This window comes from Vitis riparia, chromosome 6 (genome assembly GCF_004353265.1).
Source record: "Vitis riparia cultivar Riparia Gloire de Montpellier isolate 1030 chromosome 6, EGFV_Vit.rip_1.0, whole genome shotgun sequence".
Lineage (NCBI taxonomy): Eukaryota > Viridiplantae > Streptophyta > Magnoliopsida > Vitales > Vitaceae > Vitis > Vitis riparia.
In genome coordinates this window covers 16,921,758-16,944,120 of record NC_048436.1, presented here as the reverse complement: position 1 = coordinate 16,944,120, position 22,363 = coordinate 16,921,758, and the positions used below count along the sequence as shown (strand labels likewise).

Sequence of the window (22,363 nt, the reverse complement as noted above, 5' to 3'; positions counted from 1 at the left end):
TATGAATTATCAAAGGAACAAATTTGCTCTCAAGAATGGGGTTATTTGTTCAAGATGAGTCCTGTGCAGCCCCACATTGCCCTGACATTTCTTTGTAAGTGATATGTATTTACGAATTTATCTTTAGATAGAACTGATTCGCAGAGAGATTGATGCCATGAATTTTTCTTGGTGTGATCTACTGAGCTTGTGATAACAATGGTAGCTGTGATAACAATTGTAGGTATTCAAATACAACTAACATGCATATATTTGAGAATGTTGTGACATTAACTTCTACCATTCTTTCTCAGCTAATGACACAGATTTTCCGGACAAAATTCATGATTATCTGTCCAAACATCATCTTCTCCACATCTCATATCTCTGTTATTGTTGTGTGGCTAACCTTGCAGTGATGATTCACCCTTGCTTTAGGTAGAAAAGGCTAAGAAAAAAATACATTAAACCTTAGCAGCTCCATACACAAAAGACAAACCCTTATTGTTTGAACCTCTGGTCTAAATTGTGCTGGGACTTTGCTCAACGTGTAACCATAGAGAGCACTCTTCATTCCTTACATATGAGTGCGCCCAAGAATCAACTGAGATCCAGTAATAAGCACAACTACTTCATCGACTAACCTCTTCTCAAGCTTGTACATGCAAATAAATTTAAACATCTACTCTTTCTTAGTATTTGTTTACTACAACATAACATTCTAAAAGCTTGCCATGCAAGGGATCCCTCACAACTACTCTACAACTAAAGTGTAAAAGGGAAAAGTAAGATGGGTTGCATTGCTTCTAACCACGCCAAAACCCTTCTATGAGTCGTGGAGATCCGCAAAAGCTCTTTGATTATTCTGCTTTTGCTTTTCTTGGGGTCACCTCTATTGGCAGGCCGCGCTGCGGCACCGGAAATGGGACGTATTGTATGCCATCTTCACCTCCCACCACCTTCCACCTGAGCACAAATTATCATTCATTAAATATTTTGAGAACACGTGAATATTGTAATGAGGACAAGTCGGGAATAGTGTGGCCTAAAATGTGCAGAGCAAAGCAGTGGTTTGGAGCAAAAGCATCTTATCATGTCATCCAACCTCTCCCTTTCCCATTGTTCATACAGGTTAATTTTACCTTGAGTCATTTTCGCTCGTCTTCTCTTGGGATTTGGCTACATACATTTGATTCTCGTTTTTGTTGATTTGAAATTTCATCGAATGTTTTTTTTATTTATTTAAATGAAATAAATGGTAAGTGAAAATAATAGATAAAAATAAATAAAAAAACAAAATATTAGATGAAATTTCAAAATTGAGTGTAATTAACCAAAACGTAACCTTAATTTTATCCCAAAAGCGCTTTTTTGACAGATTGTCTAATGGCTCTCCTTCACTCCTTTGTGCACGGATGAATCGTGGAAAAGTTGGAAGAATAATGTTGGAATAATGGGGTTGCATGAAGGCCACGTATAGGGATGTCAGTAGGTTGACAATTCTATTCTGCTATGGTAGAATGGTACCCACTTATCCAGCCCAATTAAAAAACCCTAGACCGAGACAGGGCGGAGACGTGGACCACTTCCACAGCCTAGGGAACAACATGGGACCCCTGGCCGGACTGAAAGCAGCACCTTGGCCCAGGTGTGCGGGTGAACCATACCCATTGCTTCTCCCTCACTAAATATCTATTGGGATGACCTTTTGCTTTTACCTTTAAACAAAAGCGAAAAGCTTCCTCCTTGAGACACATATTTCTTTAATTTTAATAAAAGTTTATATTAAACTAAAAATATGATAGTGGTGAGAGGAAACGAAAGGTAGAAAGGACCTGTAGGAGGTGGTGAGGTGGTGGAGGAGGACGAACATCTCAAGCTTGGCTAGCTCACTGCCTGGACAGGCATGCACGCCATTCCCAAATGGCAAGAACGTGTTGGGTTTTGGTGGCACCTGCACCATCACACAAAAAAATAAAATATAAAAAAAATCACGCATACTTATACATCATCTAAGATAAAACCCTTTTTTTCTTTTAAGCTATGTATATCCCCACAAACAAAAGACTCTGCAACCCTACAAAAGCGGCTCACGTGATCTGATACTTGAAAGATTTCAAGTTCAGATCCATTGACACATACAAAAGGTTTATATATGAAATTTGAAAGTGACTCTACAGTAGATAATATTCTAGTCATTGATAACCTTATGTTTTTTGAGCTGCCAAAAGGCAAGATAGAATCACAATGTTCTTCGAATCTTGCTCAGAAAAATGGCATTACGATTTTTCTTTCTTCTTCCTTTTTTTTCCCCCTCAGTTTAATTTATGGGTTTGTGTGGTAGAAGGGTCATTCACCTCGAATCTCGAAGGGTCAAACTTTTCGGGTTGAGGGAAGAAATCAGCACAGTAATGGATGCTTCTGAATAGTGGAAGAACCTTCCAGCCTTTGGGGATGTAGTACCCTTCAAATTCTACGTCTTCGACTGCTTCTCTGAATGTGAAGGAGAGAATGCTTGCCGTTCTTAAAGTCTCCTGAATCACCTGTCTCAATTCATTTTCATCACTTTAATTCACTCTGCAGCTTTATAAATCATATAAATGTATACAAATATACATATTTTTTTATACAATGTCAATGATAACACATGTACCCGGCCGGTCAGCGGCATGCGCCGAGTATCATCCCACGTAAGGCCTCGATTTGATTCTGATATGCTGGCTTTAATGCCTTCTTGTTCCCTCTGCAATATAGTCTGATTGATTCCCAACGAATACATAAAATACTGAACAGAAGTTTTCATCATCTTCTTTTTTTTTTTCCAAATATATCCTACCGACTCTATCTTTTTTCTCACATATTATTTAAATTTTAAAACAATGATTGGGAATAGGTAGTTGAAAATAAAAAATGAGCAAAAATCCTCAACCAAGAAACCTAAAAAATATCACAGCAAACAGAAGGCTGGAAAACATTTTCTCGGATTACAGACAAAATATACCCATGATGTTTCCAAGTCCATGAATAAATTAGTGAAAATGGAGGAAATGAATCAACAGGAAGGGGAGGAAATTACGGTAACGGCTTCGAGGAGATCTCGATTATCATGTAGGTACTTGAGAAGCCATGTGAGAGCACTTGCAGTGGTATCATGAGCAGCAAAGATGACTCCGATGATGTTATCAGCAATTTGAGAATCGCTCAGGTGATTCAGATGCTGGTCCTTAGCTGCCAGAAGAATTCCCAGCAATCCACCTCCTTGTTTACTACTTCCCCTTCTCTTTGCTATCAATCTTCTGAAAGTCTCGTTGAGAAGCTTCCTCGCCTGCGTAAAGCAACGTAAAAACGCATCATTATACATCAAAAGATGGAAAGCAAAAAAGGAAACCGACTTTATCAAAACTAAATTGGTCTGTTTCTCACTCAACAATAATGTTTATTGATTTTGCACACGCTTTGAGACAAAAGGCTTGAGAAATATTTGTTTAAACTTCAAAGCAATGTGGGACTGAGTAAGGACCTAGCCAAACTCACAGAAAAAGATGTTGCTCGAGTGTTTGACAATTCTAGAAATTGGGGGCCTTCTTACCTTCATGGCTCTGCGGAAGGGAGTTCCTGGAAGATTTATAGGCATGGAATTATAGCCCTTCTCAAGACTCCGATACAGATGTTTGATTCCCTCCATCTCTAAGTCGAGTTTGTGCCCGAATGCCGAAAGGATGGCCACATCAAAAGTATACTGAGAGACGGATAGGGCTTGTTAAAATTCTTCTGGTCCAGAGATAAATATATGCGAGAAAAAGACAATATAATTCATAAATTATTATTATTATTATTATACTTTTTTCATCTCTTGCAGAGTGTTAACGACACCGTTGTTCCAGGTAGGAAGAAATTTGAGAACAATCTGCTCTATGGCTGAGACCGATCCTCTAATTGCAGAGGGGAGAAAAGAGGCCTGGACCAATTTCTTGAGCCTTGAATGATAGGGCCCTTCATGAAAGAAGATAGCCTCTGGCCCTATCATTCTCTCTTTGCTTGATGGATAGGTTGGCTTAAAGAGATGAGCTCGAGTCACTAGCACAACCTTAACAGCTTCCGGGCTTGAAACCATCACACAAGGACATCCCAGTATGCTGGTCTTGAAAACATCTCCATGTCTGCAATCCAACAGACATTCAAAAATCTGGTAGAAGTACTTTTCAACAAAAGAAGAAGAAGAAAAAAAAAAAGAGCTGAAGCTTGCTATTTACACATGAGTTTGCATCTATTTATCCTTAAGAAATAATAATAATAACATAAAAAAAACAGAAAAAAAAAAAAAAAAAATCAGTGAAGAGATAAGAAACTCCACGCGTTTCTGTTGCTTTGCTTGTGTACCGTTTTTGCCTGTTGGAGAAAAAGGAATTTGGGTTCTCAGTATAGAGCTTGAGCGTCTCCCCGATATAAGGCCAGCCCATTGAACCAGGTGGCAGTGGCAGACGTTTGTGTTGGTGATGGCGCCATTGGAGAAACCGAAAGGGCAACAGAGAAAAGAATACAACAACTGTTCCCAGAAGAAGAAGGAGAAGAAGAAGAAGAAAGAAAAGAAAAGAAGCCGACAAAGGAGAGAAGAAGAAGTAGTGCATGGTTGCAGACAGAATAAGAGAGAGTTGGCAGAGACTTGTTAGAAAGAGTAGGGACTTGTGATGACTGGTGAAGGCGAAATGGTGGAGTGGGTTTGTGTTTATATATATAGAGAGGGAGAAGGTGTGAGTTGGGATTTCGAGCTTGAGACAGACGTCATGAGCTTGCTTCAGTGTGGGTGGTTTAACCCTAACCCCGTAATCCCCCACGGCCACCTCACTCTTCCACCATCACTCTTTAATCTTCCCTTGTATACACATTGGACACGCTGCTTTCGTCTGTGTTGTATGCGAACCAGGTGTTCACTCCTCACTCCCCTAACGTGGTGCGTGCTCTCTACTACATGCATGACTATTTTATGTGTTTCTTACCATTTCTACCATGTAACACAATGTGGGTATGACCACCACGCTCTACTCTACAGCGTGTGGGTTAATTTGGAAAGTGGAATTATATGTGAAAGAGAAAGACAGACCCTGCCCCGTGATTCCCTCAAACTCCTCGTCAACCCAACACGTTTTGGCCCGACCCGCACCAGCCCACAACTTCACCACACCCTATCCATCAACACGTGACCAGTGGCTACAGTAATATGCACGCTACTGCTCGCCAACGGGAATTGCACCTCACAGGTGTAAGCATTGGGGGCGACTACCTGCCAATGTGACTCTCCCTCCTCCTTCACCCTCCCCGTACTTTTCAGCACCATGTGTGGCCCACACCCCACGACTTGTTTTCCGAGGTCTGTTTTTATCATTTTTAGTTTTATTTTCTATTTTTGGCTTGCGTCTGTCACTCTCTCACTCTGCTCCTCAAGTCCTAAGCATCCCATCCAATCTCCCCGGCCCTTTGTTTCAGGAAATAGACCCCATATCAATGCTTCATCCTTATGCATGTGATCTAATAAAGCATTTACCTTGCAATTTTTGTGACTCATGGCCATACCCTAAGTTACTGGGCTTGGAATACTGGAGAATCTAGCCATGAAACACACGGGTGGTAGTGACTGTCACGTGGGTGTGGCGCTCTCCTTAAACCAAGTGCCCCCTCCACCTATGAACCCGTCTCTGTAGAGGTGGCGCCACCTCTTTTCATACCATTCGCACTTGTCATCCCCCTGACACCTGTCTAAACCCCAGCGTCCATCCCAAACACTTGTTCTCCGCACGTGCTCGCGCAGGCCACCCGGCGGCAGTTCAACGCAGCTGCCGCAAGAAAATCCCAACACGTCATTCCTCCAAGGTGGACTTTCCAAGGGTCTCCGCGACACGATGGCTCCCCTGATTGGCCCACGTAGCAGCTGACCTCGAGATAGCCGCCTATTTTGTAATCGATGGGTGGGGGCGGGGGAGTACGTGGAGGGATCCAGTCGGGCAGCTTTGTGGAAACGATTTTTTTGTTTAAAAGGTCAAAGCACACGTGGCTTCAATCTGACGGTGACATATTGGATGGGGCCCACCATAATTTCCAGGACAACAGGAAATGATTTGAGGATCATCTTTGGGATGCCAAAGTAGACGGAGGACTTCACGCCTAGCCCCCAATTTATAGTATTAAATTGTGACGTGCGGCACCGGATAGGGGTACTTATTGATACATAAATGGTGAGACATTATTATACTTGATGAATTGAAAGAAAGAAAGTAAGGGGGATTGCTCTGAATGGGAGCGATGGAGGATCAGATGTAGAACGCTGGTCAAAAGTCAAAATATAGGTAAAGAAATATGAAGATGGCCAGCTGTGGGTTATCCAGTAAGTCCTCAACCCCCAACACCCATTAGCTTCACTGACTTGGTCACTCTGGAATCCGTGGCACGTTTCTCAATCCACATGTCATATCTAACTGGAATTGAATTGGGGTAGATGAACAGCACGATGATAAAACTTCTTATCCAGAGAGAAAATGTTTCCATGCATGCCATATTTTCTAGAAAGTTCAATAATCAAAATACTATTCTCATTATTGTTGGCAATTTTCTTTTATTTCTTATGGATGAAGATGCATGCATGCAGTGTACTTTGTTGAATTTTATTGTTGTCAATTCGACTTTGGACTATATATATGTCTCAAGTCATAAAGAGTTTTAAGGAATGGTCTTGATATAGATGTATACTGACCAGCCACGTATGTCTTGTGGAGAAAACATTTGAATGTTCTGTAGGAAGCATGCAAACGTTAGCATTTGAATGCCCTATAGGAAGCATTTTTCAAACATTGACTGATTTTTCTTTATATTAGTCTTGCCTCTTCATATTTTCTAAGATGCTTCCATAAGATTAAAGACATTTGTTTTCCAAACCAAACCTTGGGTTTTTCAAATATAAAAATGAGTATTTTATTGAAATTTTGAAAACCTTAGAGAATATAGTTATGAATTAAGGTTGTGTTCCTGTGTCTCAAAGCTTTTAACATTGATCCATTCCTTTTTCAAAGTAATTGTTGTTTGTTACAAAAGTGTGAAAGTCGGACCTCATCAAGTTTTGACAAAGTCTCTAAGGGATTTAATATCAAGGGAATGTTATGTCGCGAACATAAAAGACGTGTAAATTTTAACAATATAAGATTTAAGAGAGTAAACATATTTGGTCATCATTCTATATACATTCTTTTCAAAATTAATGGATCACTTTAGGACCAAAGGATAACCTTAAGTTTTTTGAGGTTTACATGGTGGTTTTTTCGCATTGTGTCTAATTAGGTGATTAGAAATCCCGTATATAAGTTTGATAATATATTTATCATAATTAAATAATTGCAATAAAAAAACTTAATATCGAGGATTATCATTTGAATATCTATTCACCACCCTTCAAAGTGGTTTTACATATCAAGACAAAAATCCTTCAATTATTTCCATTATTATTTTTAGTAATTTTGTTGTTAAAAAATGGTTCCTCTTCTTAATTCAATTTAACCTTGGAATTGAAATTGATTAAAGAAATTCAATAACACTAAAAGTTTAGTATTGGGTAGGAGCCTTAATGTTATAATATGTATTTGTTGTTATGTGCTTAACATGCATGATGTAGACTGGATGACTAGGTGATTTTAGGCCTTCACGGGGATTATCATCATTGTCTTATCATTTTTCTTTTTAATCCCATTTTAACCTTGGGATTCAAATTGATCAATGAGAGTCAACCGTTTAAAATGTAAATAAATTTTTAATTTTTTTTTAAGCAACACAAAAAAATATTTTCAAACTATTTTTAGGTATTATTCTACAATATTAATGATGATATTAAATAATGGCAAATGCTAATTGTATGAATGTATATTAATTATGTTATATCAGCAGAAGTTTAATTTTAATGCAAATGTATTAGTTCAATAATACAAAAATAAAATAATCATATTTACGATATTTTAAAATGGTTCGGTCAATTATATCTATATAGATGAAAGAAAATCATTCCACTATACCACATAAAATATTATAGAGAATAAAACTAAATAAACTATTGTGTCTGAAAACTTCTTATGTTTCCCAATTTCTTACATCCATATCCTAAATTATAAGTCTCATTGCTCCACCAGGTATCTCTCATTTTTTTTCACATCTTTGTTCATATGATATAATCTTTATATTCTAACTTTCCGTATTCTATAAAAAGATATAATATTACAATAATATATCAACTTATGAAATATTTTATATAATATTATTTACAAAAAAAATTTATACTAATTAGAAATTTGAGATACTTTCCAATAATATCCATCTTGGAACAAATTTCATTAAGTTAAACAAATGTTATTAGTCAATGATATATTTTTTTTATTGAGTTTGTTTTAATATGATCTATAAATTGTTTTAATTTTTAAAATAAAAAGATCGTAATCATAGAAAATGATTGCAGAAACAAGGTAATAAATTTGCTTGAAGTAAAGTTTGAATGCTAAGCGTTGACATAAGTTTTGAAGTTTTGGGTTGGGCCATGTGATGGACCCTAAATCCAATTCCCAAACTTTTTTTATATGTTTTGAAAGCTTGGGTTGGGTCATGTCCTTGGCCCAATATTCATGTCTATGCATGTATTAAGTAGTGTTTCTATGTGTATCTTAATCCGAGTATTAGTACAATTAATTGATTATCCCATCACAAATACAAATGTTGTTTCATATACCTCCTTTCAACAAATACCAATCATTAAGACTATGTTTAATTCCTAGAAAATATTAAAGTTTTTTATAAAAGAAAATGAAATATAATTATATTTAAACAAAAAATTAAATATTTTAAAAATATTTTATCAAAGGAAAATAAATTAAATGAATTTAAAGTAACATAAAATAAATTATCATGTTTAAATCTAATTTTTATTTTCTTTCATTTTTTCTTATACTTTATTTTTTCCATCAAATTTTTTGGGAATCAACCATAGCCTAAGAAACCCACACAGAGTGTATAAAAACCATGAGAATAAGCAAGCAAAATCCATGAATGAGAAGCCTGCATTGAATAGTCCAAAGATCTTGATTAACTAAAATTTATCTCAAGCAAATTTTGTTTTTTATAATTTAATTCTAAGATTTATATATATATATATATATATATATATATATATATATATATAAACAATGTATCTTATCATCATTTTAATTAAATTTAAAAAACTTTGAAATTGAATCGATTTACTAAATTTGATCAATCATTTTGGTTCATTGAAAATGGTCTTGTAATTGTTAATTAAAAGGATCAAAATAAAGACTAATTCTTCTAGACCATATTTGATTGACGATGAGATTAGATAATTTATCTCATTTTTTTATATTTATGTTTAAGCAAATATGAGATAAGATAATTGATGAAATAATTCATTCAATCTTTATTTCACATCTTTAATAATCTTACACAAGATATGGAATATACTATCCCACATGATCATATATAAATATATATTCCTCTTATCTATTTATACCATTTAATTTTTTTTTTATTTCTCATTTTTTCAAAAAAAAAATGATTAAAAAAAATATATTTGATGTTTAAAAGTATGTGTGTAAATCAACCTAAAATAATTATCAATGGCAAAGAGAGCATAGGTTGGGGATTCCCTGTGCAAAAAGATAAAATTAAGAACAACTTGAGATTCCCTTTGCAATAGATAAATAATAATAATACCATAAAAAAAAAATAAAAAAAAAGAATGTGTCCCCTTAAGTTTATAACCAAACAATCCATTAAAAAAATTAGGAGATTGACTTTTCTTAGACATACAATGAGATTCCATTCTCTTTTTAATATTTAAGATGTAATTCATAAGGGAGTTGGACTCACTACCTAACCTATTTACATGAGTCCCAAATCTATATAATAGCTCAATATAAAACTTTACTATCATCATGTCAAGACCTAAAACATAGGACACATTTGATAAAGGTCCTTGATGGAATCCTTTCATTAGGTGTCTCCATATGCTTAACAAAAAATAATCTTACTACCACAAGGAGTGACAAACTCATTGATGTTGTCAATATCTCCCTTGTCAAGAGATGACTTCCCCTTGAAAAGCAAATCATCTAACTTTCTAGTATTGTGGTGAAATATCTTATTTTGGTTAGAGTTCTTTATAAAATTTTAAAGTTCAATGGACAAGGTTTTACTCAACTCAACCAAGCTATGTTGTTTTGATGCTAAATATTTTACTCTATCTTTCATTGCATTAATTTTATATCTCAATCCATAATGAAAGGATCTTTAAATTTTAATTCCTTTTTCGATTTCAAACTTTTAGCATACAAGGTAGAATATGTAGACTTAATATCATCAAAATCATCATTTTTATCCCAATAGGCATGTTCTCACTTATTTTCAATATTCTTGGGGTTTGTCACTTTCATAGAGGCTTTGAAAGCAATAATATGTGAATCATTTTAAGTCTCATAAGAGTCATTTGACTCCTCAACCTCAAAGTCAAAATCATTCAAAGTCATTTGTATAATCTTTTTATTCCTTTTAGGGTTAGGATAATTAAAGCAATAATGTGTATTTTTTCTATCATAATTAAAGCATTCAATTTAATTATTTTTAGTTAAACTCCTTTCTTTTCCTTTTTTTTCCTTAGTAACATTTTATTTTCTTATTTTGGAATTTTGCTTTTTCAATTTTTAACAAATTTCCTTAGACTTTTAGCAAACATGTCTACTAGTTAGTAAAGTTCACTTTCATCTTCATATTCTAGTTGATCCTTCTTAGAAACTTTTCGGGTCACACTCTTATAATTCTTAGAAGAGGGAAGTTTAAAAGAGCTTTCATCTACTCATCAACTTGAAAAAAACTCAACACCTATGATAACCTAAAGTTCAAATTTTTTTGGAAGACATCTCAAAATTTTTTTGTGCTATTATTTAGTAATATTTTTTTTGTCTTGGTTATTGCTTGAGTTAACAATGTCACTAAATGTTATAGGCTAACATTTGAATGATGGGCAACTTCATAGGAGAAGTATCCTTATAAGTAACAATTGAAATATTCAAATATTTTAAACATATTTAAACATTATTATAGTATGAAACTACTCACACTATTATTAGCATTAACTTCACTTTGCGAAATTCTTATTCCCCATCACTCTCTCCATATATATATATAAGGTAAAACTACTATTTCATATTCTAAGACAATTGAGAAAATGAACTAAAACAAAAGAGAGAATCGAAAATTGATTAGAAGTTTTGGAATTCTATGATGGCATGTAGAGAATACAAATTTTGAGAAAAATTATGAATGCTTTAGGGTTTTTAAGTGATGACGCAAAATACTTTTCCTTCACATATAAAATCAAACTAAAATACTTTTTTGTTCTAAGTCCTAATAATTTTTTTCTCCCAATAATTCTCCAAGGCGCGTGCTTCAAATAATTGTGACTAAACAAATTCCACAAAATCATTGAAACGGATTCATTCCCTTTTTTTTTTTTTTAATTTCTAAGAATCACATTTTATAAAGTTTCCACATCTCCAACATTTTCTAAAATTTAAATATATTTAAGTGGTTATCATCCATCATCCTCAGCGAATCTCTCGCAGTACGCCACAACGAATCTGTCGCAGTACGCCAAGATCAAAGCATTTATTTCAAAATCCATGCCGAAAAAACATTAAAAAAAAAAAAAAAAAACTAGTGGTCTAGATTGAAACGGGCCTATGAGCGAGTTTCCCGCGCTTTCACCGACCTTAGTTGGCGCCTGATTTCAATTTTCAACGCGCAAAACTCAGCCACGTGTCCGATCCAGGTGGAAAAAGCTCATCCCAACCTCGACACGTAGACACCGCACTTGCTGAGTTGTAGCCATCCTTGCCGCACGATTCCCCGAAAGCCCCTAGCGCCTTCCGGAAGAAGCCACAATCTTGGATAATAAAGAAAATTATATAACACCCAGTTTCTCCATCTCCGAGTCTAAACCTTCTTCTTCATCTTCTTTTTCCTGTAGTCCTCTTGTCGGCAGTGGTCGAGAAATGGAGATGATCGAATATGGAAACGAGGCCGCGATGGAGGAACAGGAAGGCTGCTCCACTCCGAAACGCCGAGAGTGTCAGATCGCGCTGGCGGACTGCCCACCGGCGCCGAAGAAGAAGCCGTTCTCGTATAAGAAGAAGCTAGAGCCACCCAAGAACGGGTATTTTCAGCCGCCTGATCTTGAACTCCTCTTCACCATGGCTCCAAGACGCCAAGCCTGTGCTTAGTCTTCCAAAACGCTGTCGCTTTTGTGCATATGGTTCCTTTTCTTGGTCATTCCTTCTGTAGTGCCTCCCTTGATGTGGTTCTGGCCTTGCCGGTTGTACTCTACGTCGAGACGCAAACCACGAAGTGAATAGTTAATTAAGTTTACGTAGTACAATTATGAATAGCACTCCAATTGAATTGGGCTGTCAAAGCCCATGTTTTGCTGGGCGGATCCGTTATTTAATAGAGGGTAAATGACCCATTCGTGTTCTAGGCCCAATTTATCTATTTGTTTGTGTCATCTTTTATATATGATCTAAATTTCATTAAATATTTTTGACAATTGAGATTGTAAATTCCATTAATGTGGAATCAGCATCTTGGTTGGGCCTTTTCTGCTCTCCCCCACGTAGACCGAACTCCATTATGTAAATTCTAGACCTTTCAATTGATTTTGTCTCTTATCAATCCTACAAATATATTAAAATAATTAGATAAATAAAATAATACTGATTTTTGTGCTGCTCGAAGAACAACATGAAGTGTTAAACGTCGTCTTTTCTTGCCTTGTAATCGTAACGACCCAATAGCCAATTGGTAGAGTGTTTTTTATATGAGCAAATATAATTTTTATGATTCTTATATTAAGGTTTTTTCCCAAATTATAAATTCTTACGAGGATCGGAGATTCACACCCACCTACCCGTTAGTCCTATGTCAGTTTCGTCCCCAAAAATTACACGTGATTCGGGCCAACTAACCCAGCCCTGGTAACCGGGTCCAGTTCCAGATACATGTAGGGCCCAATTTCAGGCCCAAATAGGCCTGACGCCAGCTAATCATTACTATTTTTTGTAATATTACAAAAAAAAAAAAAAAAAAAACCCTAAAGACAAATACATTAATAGGTAAACATATTTTACTTAAAATGGTGTAAATCATACCCTAAATTTTTTACCATAAGATCCAATTTGATCACTTTTTTTACGTTGGAAGAAGAGCGAAAAAGTTTAGAGACGAGATGGTGTCCCACACTTGGGTTGAAACGGAGCCGTTTGTCAATTCCATGTGGGAGGCAAGGTCAGAAATGGCTGGAAGAAAAAGGGAGTCAAAAAATATGTATGCTTTTGATGAACCCAAAGTGTGGCAAACCTCAACATTACTTTAGGGTTTTTAACGAGGAGAGATTAGGTTTCCATGATGATTATGAGTAATGGTCTCTGGTTGGTGACGTTTTCATGATGTCATATGTCACTCACCTACGTGTTTCTTCCATCATAACTATGCACCATACATTTCTTTTCTTTTACGGAAAAGAAATTAAGAAACGAAATACCAAAGGAAAGATCGCTTACGATAATCTTTAAAACCATACTTTATAATATCTTGAAAAAATTTTGACCAAATTATCGACTTTATATTATAAATATATTTCTTAATTAAATAATTTATTCTTCTATTTACTTTCTTATACATATATTGATTTTAATTCTTAAAATAATTTTTAAATACACGTAAGAACCTACTATTCTTAATAGCTAGTACAACATCTTTTAAAGTCATATATTATATAATAATTATTAATTTAATATTTATATTCCTATTTACAAGTATTTGTTTAATTTCATTGGAGTTTTAATAGTTTGTCTTAATGTACGTTGAACGATTAAAATTTAATTTAAATATTTCATTAATGGAAGGAATTTAACAAATTTAATTTTCAACCAGTTGAGATACATTATTTATATGCCTACATTATGTTGAATGTTATAAAAGGTTTTACATATTTTTGTTAAATATCAATTGATTTTTAGAAGAAATAATCAAAACTCTATCAGATAATTTATATTAGAGTTAATGATGATAAATTTGAATCATGGGAGCATTATGTCCTGAATATATTATTAAGAACACATAGATTAATGTGAAAAACCTTAGATGAGAAAAACCACGGTTAAATGAGAATAAAATTCACTATGTCAAAAATTGGTATAAAACGGGGTAGATACGAGTGGCTACAATAAAAACATAATTATTATAACCCTAAAAACTGTACATAAAAAAATCTCTTAATTTTAGTTTTATCATTATGTCGCACCAGAGATTTTTTGGATCAGACCAAATAGAATTTGAGTCACCAACCTGTAACATAAACCAATTCTCACCAGACATCGATCACTGTCAATCATGATCCAATACATATTAGCAAGATCAAAACAACAACAATATCTGTCAAATGTTTAATCAAAGTTTAGAAAATATAAAGTTTTCTCCCCCTTCATTTATACTTTTTTTCATTTAATTTAATCAACGGACTATTTTCTTTTTCATATTATCCTTTTTATTTCACTCTCCAATAATTTACATTTCATTCATTAGATTCAACATCTTTCGCTCTCACTTTATTTCACTCTCCCATTCATTTAGAAAGTAATAGCACAATGAGAACGTTGGTGCCTGACTTATAGCAGGCTTGAAGAGGTAGTCGCATATTTTGACCCACCATGGGCTTGTAATCATGGACCTAATTTTTTTTTTTTCGTCCTTTTCTTAATTTAAATTAATGCGAAATCATGTGGGACCATGAAGGAGTTAAATCGAATGAGAATTTGGCAGCATTCAAGTCCCCAAAAATTTCATATGAATTCGATACAATCGTATTCAAGTTCCCTATATTAACAAAATTATCATGGCCAATCAATGTTGAAAGAATTGAAATTAAAATTAAAATTAAGTTTAAAATTAAATTGAACCCATTGATACGTAACCCCATGATGAATAGTAGCAGTGTACATGGTACACACAATCTTGAGGCTCTCAGCTTTGGATTCGGATCCTAAAATTTAAATGGGGTCCAGTGCAATTTGCATGGACCCATTGCTAGTAAGATTCTCAATCACTCAAACGTACCATTTCACAATCGAATAAAGCCAAAAAATTGCACGAGGGTATGGGCTTTTTAGATTTATTTTATTTGTTTCTTTTTCTTTTTCTTTTTCTAGATAGGTACTAGGGTTTATTAGTAGCAACTCATTAAATTAAAGGAATAAAAAAGATATTTTATACTTTTTACTTACAATAATAATAAATTAACAAATAAATAGTAGCTTCACAAAATTCAAAAAGCAGTCTTACATTTGAAACACTTAGTGGACTTTGATTCAACAGTGCTTTTGAACTGCTTTTAGATTTTGTTTATTGAAATACATGCACAATTATTGTATACTCCAAGGTGGAAAAGTGAGTGGGATTCATTCCCTCGCATCATTTCAATAATAATAATAATTATAATAATCATAATAGACCATTTTATACTCCAAATGGGAGCCATGCCCAAATTGGGAATCATGGGTGCAATAATACAAGATGTGTGTGAGGATCCAAATTGGCTTTCACAAAGCTATTGAGAGGGACCTAACTAGTCATGTACATGAAGCTTGTTATAATTCTATCCATGAAATTTTTACCTTTTACAAATGTTATAATGATTCAGGTGAACATGGTTTCTGTTCTTCTCTTAAGTTCATAATGGTGGTGAGCAAAGATGTACATCAATAATTTCATTCATTTCTACTGAGATTCTGATTAAATATATTTAGCTCTTATAGATTAGAAATTTCATCAAATACTTTTTATATCATTTTTCATTTTTTCTTTTTACTCAAATTTCTTTTCATTCAAGATAAGGAAGGTGTATGATAAAATTTCAAATTTATAAGAGCTAGTTGTATTTAGTCAAAACTGCAAGAGAGGTTAATGAAATTAACTATATTTTGTCATGGGTCTACTTTGTTATGTGTCGTGTTATAAATGAAAATTTTGAACTTTTTAACCCTAATTTAGTTTGGATTCCCAATTTAGGTTGTTTTTATTTAATTATATTTGTTAAATTTTCTCTTTTATAAATGATCACCAATCATTCACGAAAAAAAATTTCATAATCCCTAAAAATTTTGAATTTTTTTATTTTTCAAATATATATAGAATTAAAATATTACATACCTTAATCCATGGTTAAATTATTCAAAATAAAAAAACTTTGAATGTGTGCATGTGGAAAATTGATTTCTATCTTAATCTTCTTAAATTTTGACATAATAATTATTGATATTATTCAAAATAAAAAAGTGAAGTTATGTTTGGTTCTTAAAAAAATTGGGGAAAATACAAAAAAGAAAAAAAAATAAAGAAAAAGATTAAAAGAAAAAAAAAATGAAAAAAAAATCTAAAATTAATAAAATTTTTATATGTTATTTCAAACTCATTTAACTTATTTTAATTATTTTATATAAAAATTAAATAATTTTAAAATGTATATATTTTAAACTAATTTTAATTATATTTAATTTAATATTATTTTTTATGGTACAATCGAACGTAAAAGAAATAAGGGTCCATTTGATCATGTCTTCTAAAACTTATTTTTAAAAACCATTTTTTATTTTTTAACTTAAAAATAGTTTTTAAAAACAAATTTAAGAAAATATAGTCAAATATGCCCATATTTTTCTTTTGTTTTTAAAAACGGGTGAAAACAACTCATATTTGTTATCTGAAAATTATTCTCCATTTCACTTTGCTTTTAAAAATTGTTTACAGAAAATAACAACTAAATAGTGTTAAGAAATTTTAAAAATAGAAAACTATTTTTAATTACATGATCAAATAAACTCTAATTTTCTCTAAGGAAATTGTATTTTTTTTAAACACTTTATAAGACTAAAAAATAACCTAATGTGTACCAATGTACACATATGATGACACTTATTCAATCATAATTCAAATAAATATTTTAGTAGCTATAGTCTTCGTGACATGAAAGTAATCAAATCTTTCAAAAACCAAGTGAAAAGTTAAAAGGTACCATAACCCAAACGGTCCACCAAGATGTACAACAACCCATAATTTTTCTCCTACTTGCTATTTAAAGTAGCTTTTAGTTACTTTAAAAGCAAATTTCCAGAGAAAGAACAAGGAGAGGATAAGTATGAGCAAAGATCCCTCAGATAATGAACAATGGACAATGGACTAGGTTTGATCCTCATCAACTTTTTAATATTCTTGTAGAGTGGAATCGAATCTAAGATGATTATATATTTATTTATTTACGATCATGCATGTGGGTTGTTGTCAATCTTGGGGTTTCTCAATACAATCAACCTATGACTTGTCGAGTGCACTGTAGACTTTATACTAAAATGTTGTGGTAATTAAAGAATAAACATAGAGAAATCCGATAAAGTTGAAATCTCAAAATTAAACCCTCCTTATGGACAGTTTAGAAATTTCAATGGCTTGTACTAATGTGACGTGTGTCATATGGTGGTACACAATCATGGAAGCTCCAATCTTAGTCAAGTTTTGTGACCTAAAAGGATGCTCACTTAGATTAATAAGTAGTAATTGTTGTAAAGTTAACGCAATATCTTCATGATCCATCTTTAAAATTACAAGAGCTGATATGATTTTGGAAATAATCCCTTTGATATACCTAGAATCCAATGCTTAACCGATAAAATTCAATTTTAATAATCAATAATTTTATAAATAAAAGATAAATAAATAAACAACTAAATATCAATACATCATTTTAGGATATTCCTTGCGTATATTACTTTGTTAGAGATATTATTATTCAAATTATCTTAATGGTTTACTATTCAATTTTTTTTTCCTTATACTGTTTGCAATTTATTGTTGTGCAATCCAAAATCTATATTGTTTGGGTCTAAGTCATGAGCAAATTGGAAAATTTTGTCAAGATCGAAATCTAACTTCTTGATGGTGATGAGAATATTGTAAATGGATTTAACTCCCTTTTTTTATTATTATTATTATAGAGATTTCAACCTTTTTCTAAAAGTCACCAACCTGATTTTCAAATATCATTCTTTTTTTGTTGTGGCTAAAAGTAACCACTTATTAAGTAAGGTGTAAACCTCATGCTTTATTTTAACATTGAATATCATACTAACGATTTCTTCTTTCATGATTTCAATCAACCGTGAAATAAACAACTCATTATCATTGATTCAAGCTTGACAAACACAAGTTATCAAATCGGGTTAACACCTTTCTTTTCCGTGGTGGGTTTTTCATCACTTGATATCATGAATTGAGAATGCCACAAAAGGAAATTTGTGGTGTTTAAAATAATTTTTTTTTTCAAACTTTAGGTGTTTTTAAATATCTTTTATAGTGTTTTATGAAATAATTGGAAATATGAAATTACTTTAAAAACTTTTGCCTTATCAACAAGTACACGTAAAAAAAAGGTTGTGACATGATAGTGGATTTGAAAGTTAAAACCATGGCCCAATAGGCCCTAAAATTTTCCATCCCCCATGGGAAACTAATGCTCTTCTTATACAACTGTCACTTTGTGAATGTCCTAATAGTTGAAAAATCATGTTCCCTAAACTTGGGTAGGGCAATTGATTATATATCCTAGGTCAGTTATACATTTGATCCGACACATACCGCCGATTAAGGTGAACACTATTTGATTCCTTTCCACGTAGTGCCTACATAGCATTTCCAATTTGTAGCAAATTAAAGACATGATTAGTGTCAATTATACATAAAAAGAGCAGTGCATGCATGGCCACTTGCCCTTGTTGATCAAAGGTTTCCCTTTTCCTAGCTTAAAGTTGGATTAATGATGCCTCTCCTATCTAGAAAATAACTAATGAATATGAGTTACTAATATTATAGCATTAGAGGACAGTTGGGCAATTTGAAGGAAGGATGAAAATTATAGTGGGAAAGGGCCACAATGAGTTTTAAAATACATACTAAATTGAACTCTAATTATGACACATTGTGTATGAATTTTTGAAGTTGAAAAAATTTATATATGAAGGATTAATTAAAGAAAAGCTTTGTGAATTACCTACATAATGTGAGTCATGAGGACCCCCTTTTTCTCATCATCCCACATGAAATGCTAGCACAAAAAGGAACAAATTCCCCAAATTTCTCATCATCATATGAATGTAGGACCAACAAGTGCCAAATCGAACCTGTCAACCACCCAAGAGTCCAAGACTACACACAAGATTAACACATTCCAATGGGAATAATCAACCTTACAATGAATTAAATTTGAAATATTCATTTGTACTAATCTGAAAAAGTATTGAATTGTGTACTATCAAACCTGCAGGTCCAAACGTATTTCAAGGGGAAAAGTCACAAACCGATCGATGGGGAATGAGGGTTGGACTCAGTTGGGCACCGCCTTTCTTTATGAGACAGCTTTTTCATTTTCTTCCCAGATGTCATTACCACCTTTTGGACATCTGTATGTAGAGGTGACTAGGTCCGTACAACTCAGAATACATATAGTTTAAGATATTAGGTTTTGGTAGTTTTGGATCTCCAAATTGCAGTTCGATGATATCATTAAAAATTAATCAGTCCAAGACCCGTGTCCTCTTTCCTGTATATAAAAACTGTAAAACCTCTTCATCCAATCATCACAGCAACTCTCAGGTGCCGTGTCTATTATCATACTCTATACTGTTATTCTTTCATCTTTTCTTCGTATCAATACTTTTCTTCTGTCAACTGCGGAGGTCTAGAACTATAGAAATAGGGCTTTTTTTGAACTTTTTCTTTTTTGGTTTTGTATTTTTGTAAATCAGGGTGGGTCTTTCAAGCATAGTTGCATAATGATTTATAGGGGTGCGTTTGTTTGCTTTACAGGTTCTGTTTTTTGCTTTTCTCTACTTTTTATTCATGTGTTCTCTTTTAGGGTTAGGGTTTTCTCTCCCTTTTTTATGCTTGCTTGCATGGGATAATCTCAAGGCCACGGTCAGTGTTTGCGGATGCAGCATCATGAAGATTCACAATCTCCAAAAGCTTTTTTTGAGTGGGGGTGGTATATGAGGTCCCCTTTACTCGAAAGGCTCCTTTCATATGGGAATCTTGATGATGCTGCATCAGCAGATATATGGCTACTCTTTCCTTTCGATTTCCAAAGAAACTGATGTTCAGTTTGATGTTGAGGAGAGGGTACGTTAAGGATGCACAGCGAAAACCATGAAGGTGATGCTTCCTTGATTTTCTTCTACATATTACCATCCCAAAGATTAATGATATTCATGTGTTCTTTGTTATATATCATTATCTTTCAATATATATTTTTGTTATCTGCTTAGTATAGGTTTTCAAATACATAAGATTCTGATTTAGGGTCCCTTTGATTTGCTTTTCTAGATAAGACACATAGTACAAGTGCCTTCAGTTTTATAAAATTTACATTGCCTGCCACTGTGGATCACAGAAAAGCTAATGAGCAAGTACTTGTGTGAGCTGCAAAGCTTCTTTCTCAATGGAATTAGGGTTTGTTTCTTAAATTTCCAGGTTAACTGCAAACTAGTACTTCTACTAAAGTTCGAATGGTCAAGGAATCTGAAAAGGATCATGCAATGCTCTTATGTTATATAAGCAGGATTTATATGACCTTTCTGACCATTGAGTTCCAAAGGATCCTGTGATGTCTGCTTGTTACATAGTTATTTATATGACCTTTTTGTCAGCATCTTTAGTTCTCTCTATACTTGGAAAGAGTCTCTCTCCCTCCTTCTACCAGCTTTTTCTCCAGGGATTTGATGGGTGCAAGAATGGTAACATATATAAAACTATGGGCCTTTGGTTCTTCTTATGTTTCTCCAAAAATTCGTTTGAAACTCTGACTTTTGCAAAACTAAGTTTTCAATTTTTTCCTGTAATCAATCCTAAGATTTGAGCTGCTATTAATTGTGTGGATGAATTAATTTGCTAGAAGGGATTGTCCAGGACTTTTAGAAATCTGACCTTTCATAAAAGGGAAAAAGACTCCTATGGAGGAAAATGATCTTAGTTTGAAAAAGGTTGTGTGTGGTTCAGACATGTGAGATTGTACTCTCAAGTTTTCAGAAAGCTTGTATTCCAATAGAGATGAAACTAGGATTATGTTACTTAAGGTTTTAAGGAGTTTTCGGTACATTAATGGAAGACCTTGAGCTGTGAACACTACTAGCTACTTCACTTGATTCTGAAAGCATGGCCTGCATTTATGTGTGTCTTTGTAGGAAAAGGAGATTTGGGATGAGCAGAATGTTGATGGTGAAAGCCCTCTCTATGGAAATTAAATCAAAAGTGGCAATGCAAGAAGAAATTAAGGAAATGGAACTGATAAGAAAGAGCAACCACTTCAACCATAGTTGTTATGTTTTGAGTTTTGAATGAAACCTCTTTCCATTTCCATTTGATTTTTGTATCAAAATAGAGAAATTAAGTACAATATTCATGCCTCCATGGATGAAGAAAACCCACCATTAATTTGTAGTAACAGTCTTGCAGGCATGGTGTTTTTTTTTTTTTTTTGGCCTTTTTCCTGGTACCCTATTCTAAAATATCCCAGACTACAAAAGTTTTCATTGTGACATACGGTTTACAGTCAGCTGTCTCAGAAAGAGTGTATTTTTCTTCCAAGAACTAGGTTTTCCTAGGTTCAGGAGGAGGAAGATGTGATAGTTGCAAGACTTCTTCATGTAAACCATCTTTGTTTTCTGTCAAACTCCTTTTGCCTATAGTTACTGACAAATGCTGAATAAACTAGCTTTTCTGGTGATTGACAAAGAGAATCCAGGAAGAGAATGTTCCAACTAAATCAGGTTGGTATGAAATTTCATTGTTTTTATTTTCTTTCTAAAAAAGAAATTTATTCAGATAGAAAATGAAGTATGCAAATTGTGTCAAATGTTGCTTATTTTCTTCTACCTTTTTTTTTTTTTTTTTTTTTTTTCTGATTTTCATTTCAGTTGTTTGCCTATTGGATTTGAACCCATATTGCCTAAACCTAGTAAAAATTTTGGTAAAAAAAAAAAAAAAAACCCTTGATTGAAATGAAGTTGGAGCTAGAGATATGTAGTTAGGATTGGATGGTCAGTGACTGTCACATATATCTCTGACTACAAAGGACTAATTTTCCCATCATAATAATTTACTTTCTTCCTAGGTAATTTTTGTATGGTGAAAGTTGAAACCAAGATAGCCCATTTCAAAACTGATTGAATAATTGAGCAATTGGGTCTGACAA

At 33.5% G+C, this 22,363-nt stretch overlaps 2 protein-coding genes and 1 long non-coding RNA gene across 4 annotated transcripts; 2 read left to right on the top strand and 1 right to left on the bottom strand.

The window, feature by feature from the left end:
• Positions 1-226: 226 nt before the first annotated feature.
• Positions 227-4,775, bottom strand: LOC117916798 (abscisic acid 8'-hydroxylase 2). Of its 2 annotated transcripts, none has more exons than XM_034832971.1 (8): positions 4,360-4,775; positions 3,821-4,139; positions 3,569-3,718; positions 3,056-3,304; positions 2,633-2,734; positions 2,337-2,522; positions 1,815-1,933; positions 227-945 (listed from the first exon to the last, which is right to left on the bottom strand). In XM_034832971.1, the coding sequence occupies exons 1-8, from the start codon at positions 4,605-4,607 to the stop codon at positions 840-842; spliced, it is 1,479 nt and encodes a 492-aa protein (XP_034688862.1). In that variant the 5' UTR covers positions 4,608-4,775; the 3' UTR covers positions 227-839. The 2 variants fall into 2 exon arrangements, with proteins under 2 accessions (XP_034688862.1, XP_034688863.1); XM_034832972.1 differs by having other exon boundaries at positions 2,633-2,722; positions 4,360-4,773.
• A 7,205-nt stretch (positions 4,776-11,980) lies between these two features.
• LOC117916764 (cyclin-dependent protein kinase inhibitor SMR4-like) lies at positions 11,981-12,744 on the top strand. Its single transcript, XM_034832935.1, has one exon. The coding sequence runs from the start codon at positions 12,069-12,071 to the stop codon at positions 12,294-12,296; it is 228 nt and encodes a 75-aa protein (XP_034688826.1). The 5' UTR covers positions 11,981-12,068; the 3' UTR covers positions 12,297-12,744.
• Positions 12,745-19,762: 7,018 nt separating this feature from the next.
• Positions 19,763-21,967, top strand: LOC117916682. The gene is made up of 2 exons (XR_004651586.1): positions 19,763-20,325; positions 21,354-21,967. It is a non-coding gene; the product is annotated as an uncharacterized LOC117916682 (long non-coding RNA).
• The last annotated feature ends 396 nt before the right edge of the window (positions 21,968-22,363 follow it).

What these genes read in the sequence shown, in the direction of transcription:
- LOC117916798 (XM_034832971.1), bottom strand. Translation starts at nt 4,607, where the DNA reads ATGCACTACTTCTTCTTCTCTCCTTTGTCGGCTTCTTTTCTTTTCTTT. An exon ending in GCATGCCGCTGACCGGCCGG is followed by an intron (nt 2,523 to 2,632) that starts GTACATGTGTTA and finishes GAATTGAGACAG; the next exon opens with GTGATTCAGGAGACTTTAAG. An exon ending in TTGACCCTTCGAGATTCGAG is followed by an intron (nt 1,934 to 2,336) that starts GTGAATGACCCT and finishes GTGATGGTGCAG; the next exon opens with GTGCCACCAAAACCCAACAC.
- LOC117916764 (XM_034832935.1), top strand. Translation starts at nt 12,069, where the DNA reads ATGGAGATGATCGAATATGGAAACGAGGCCGCGATGGAGGAACAGGAA.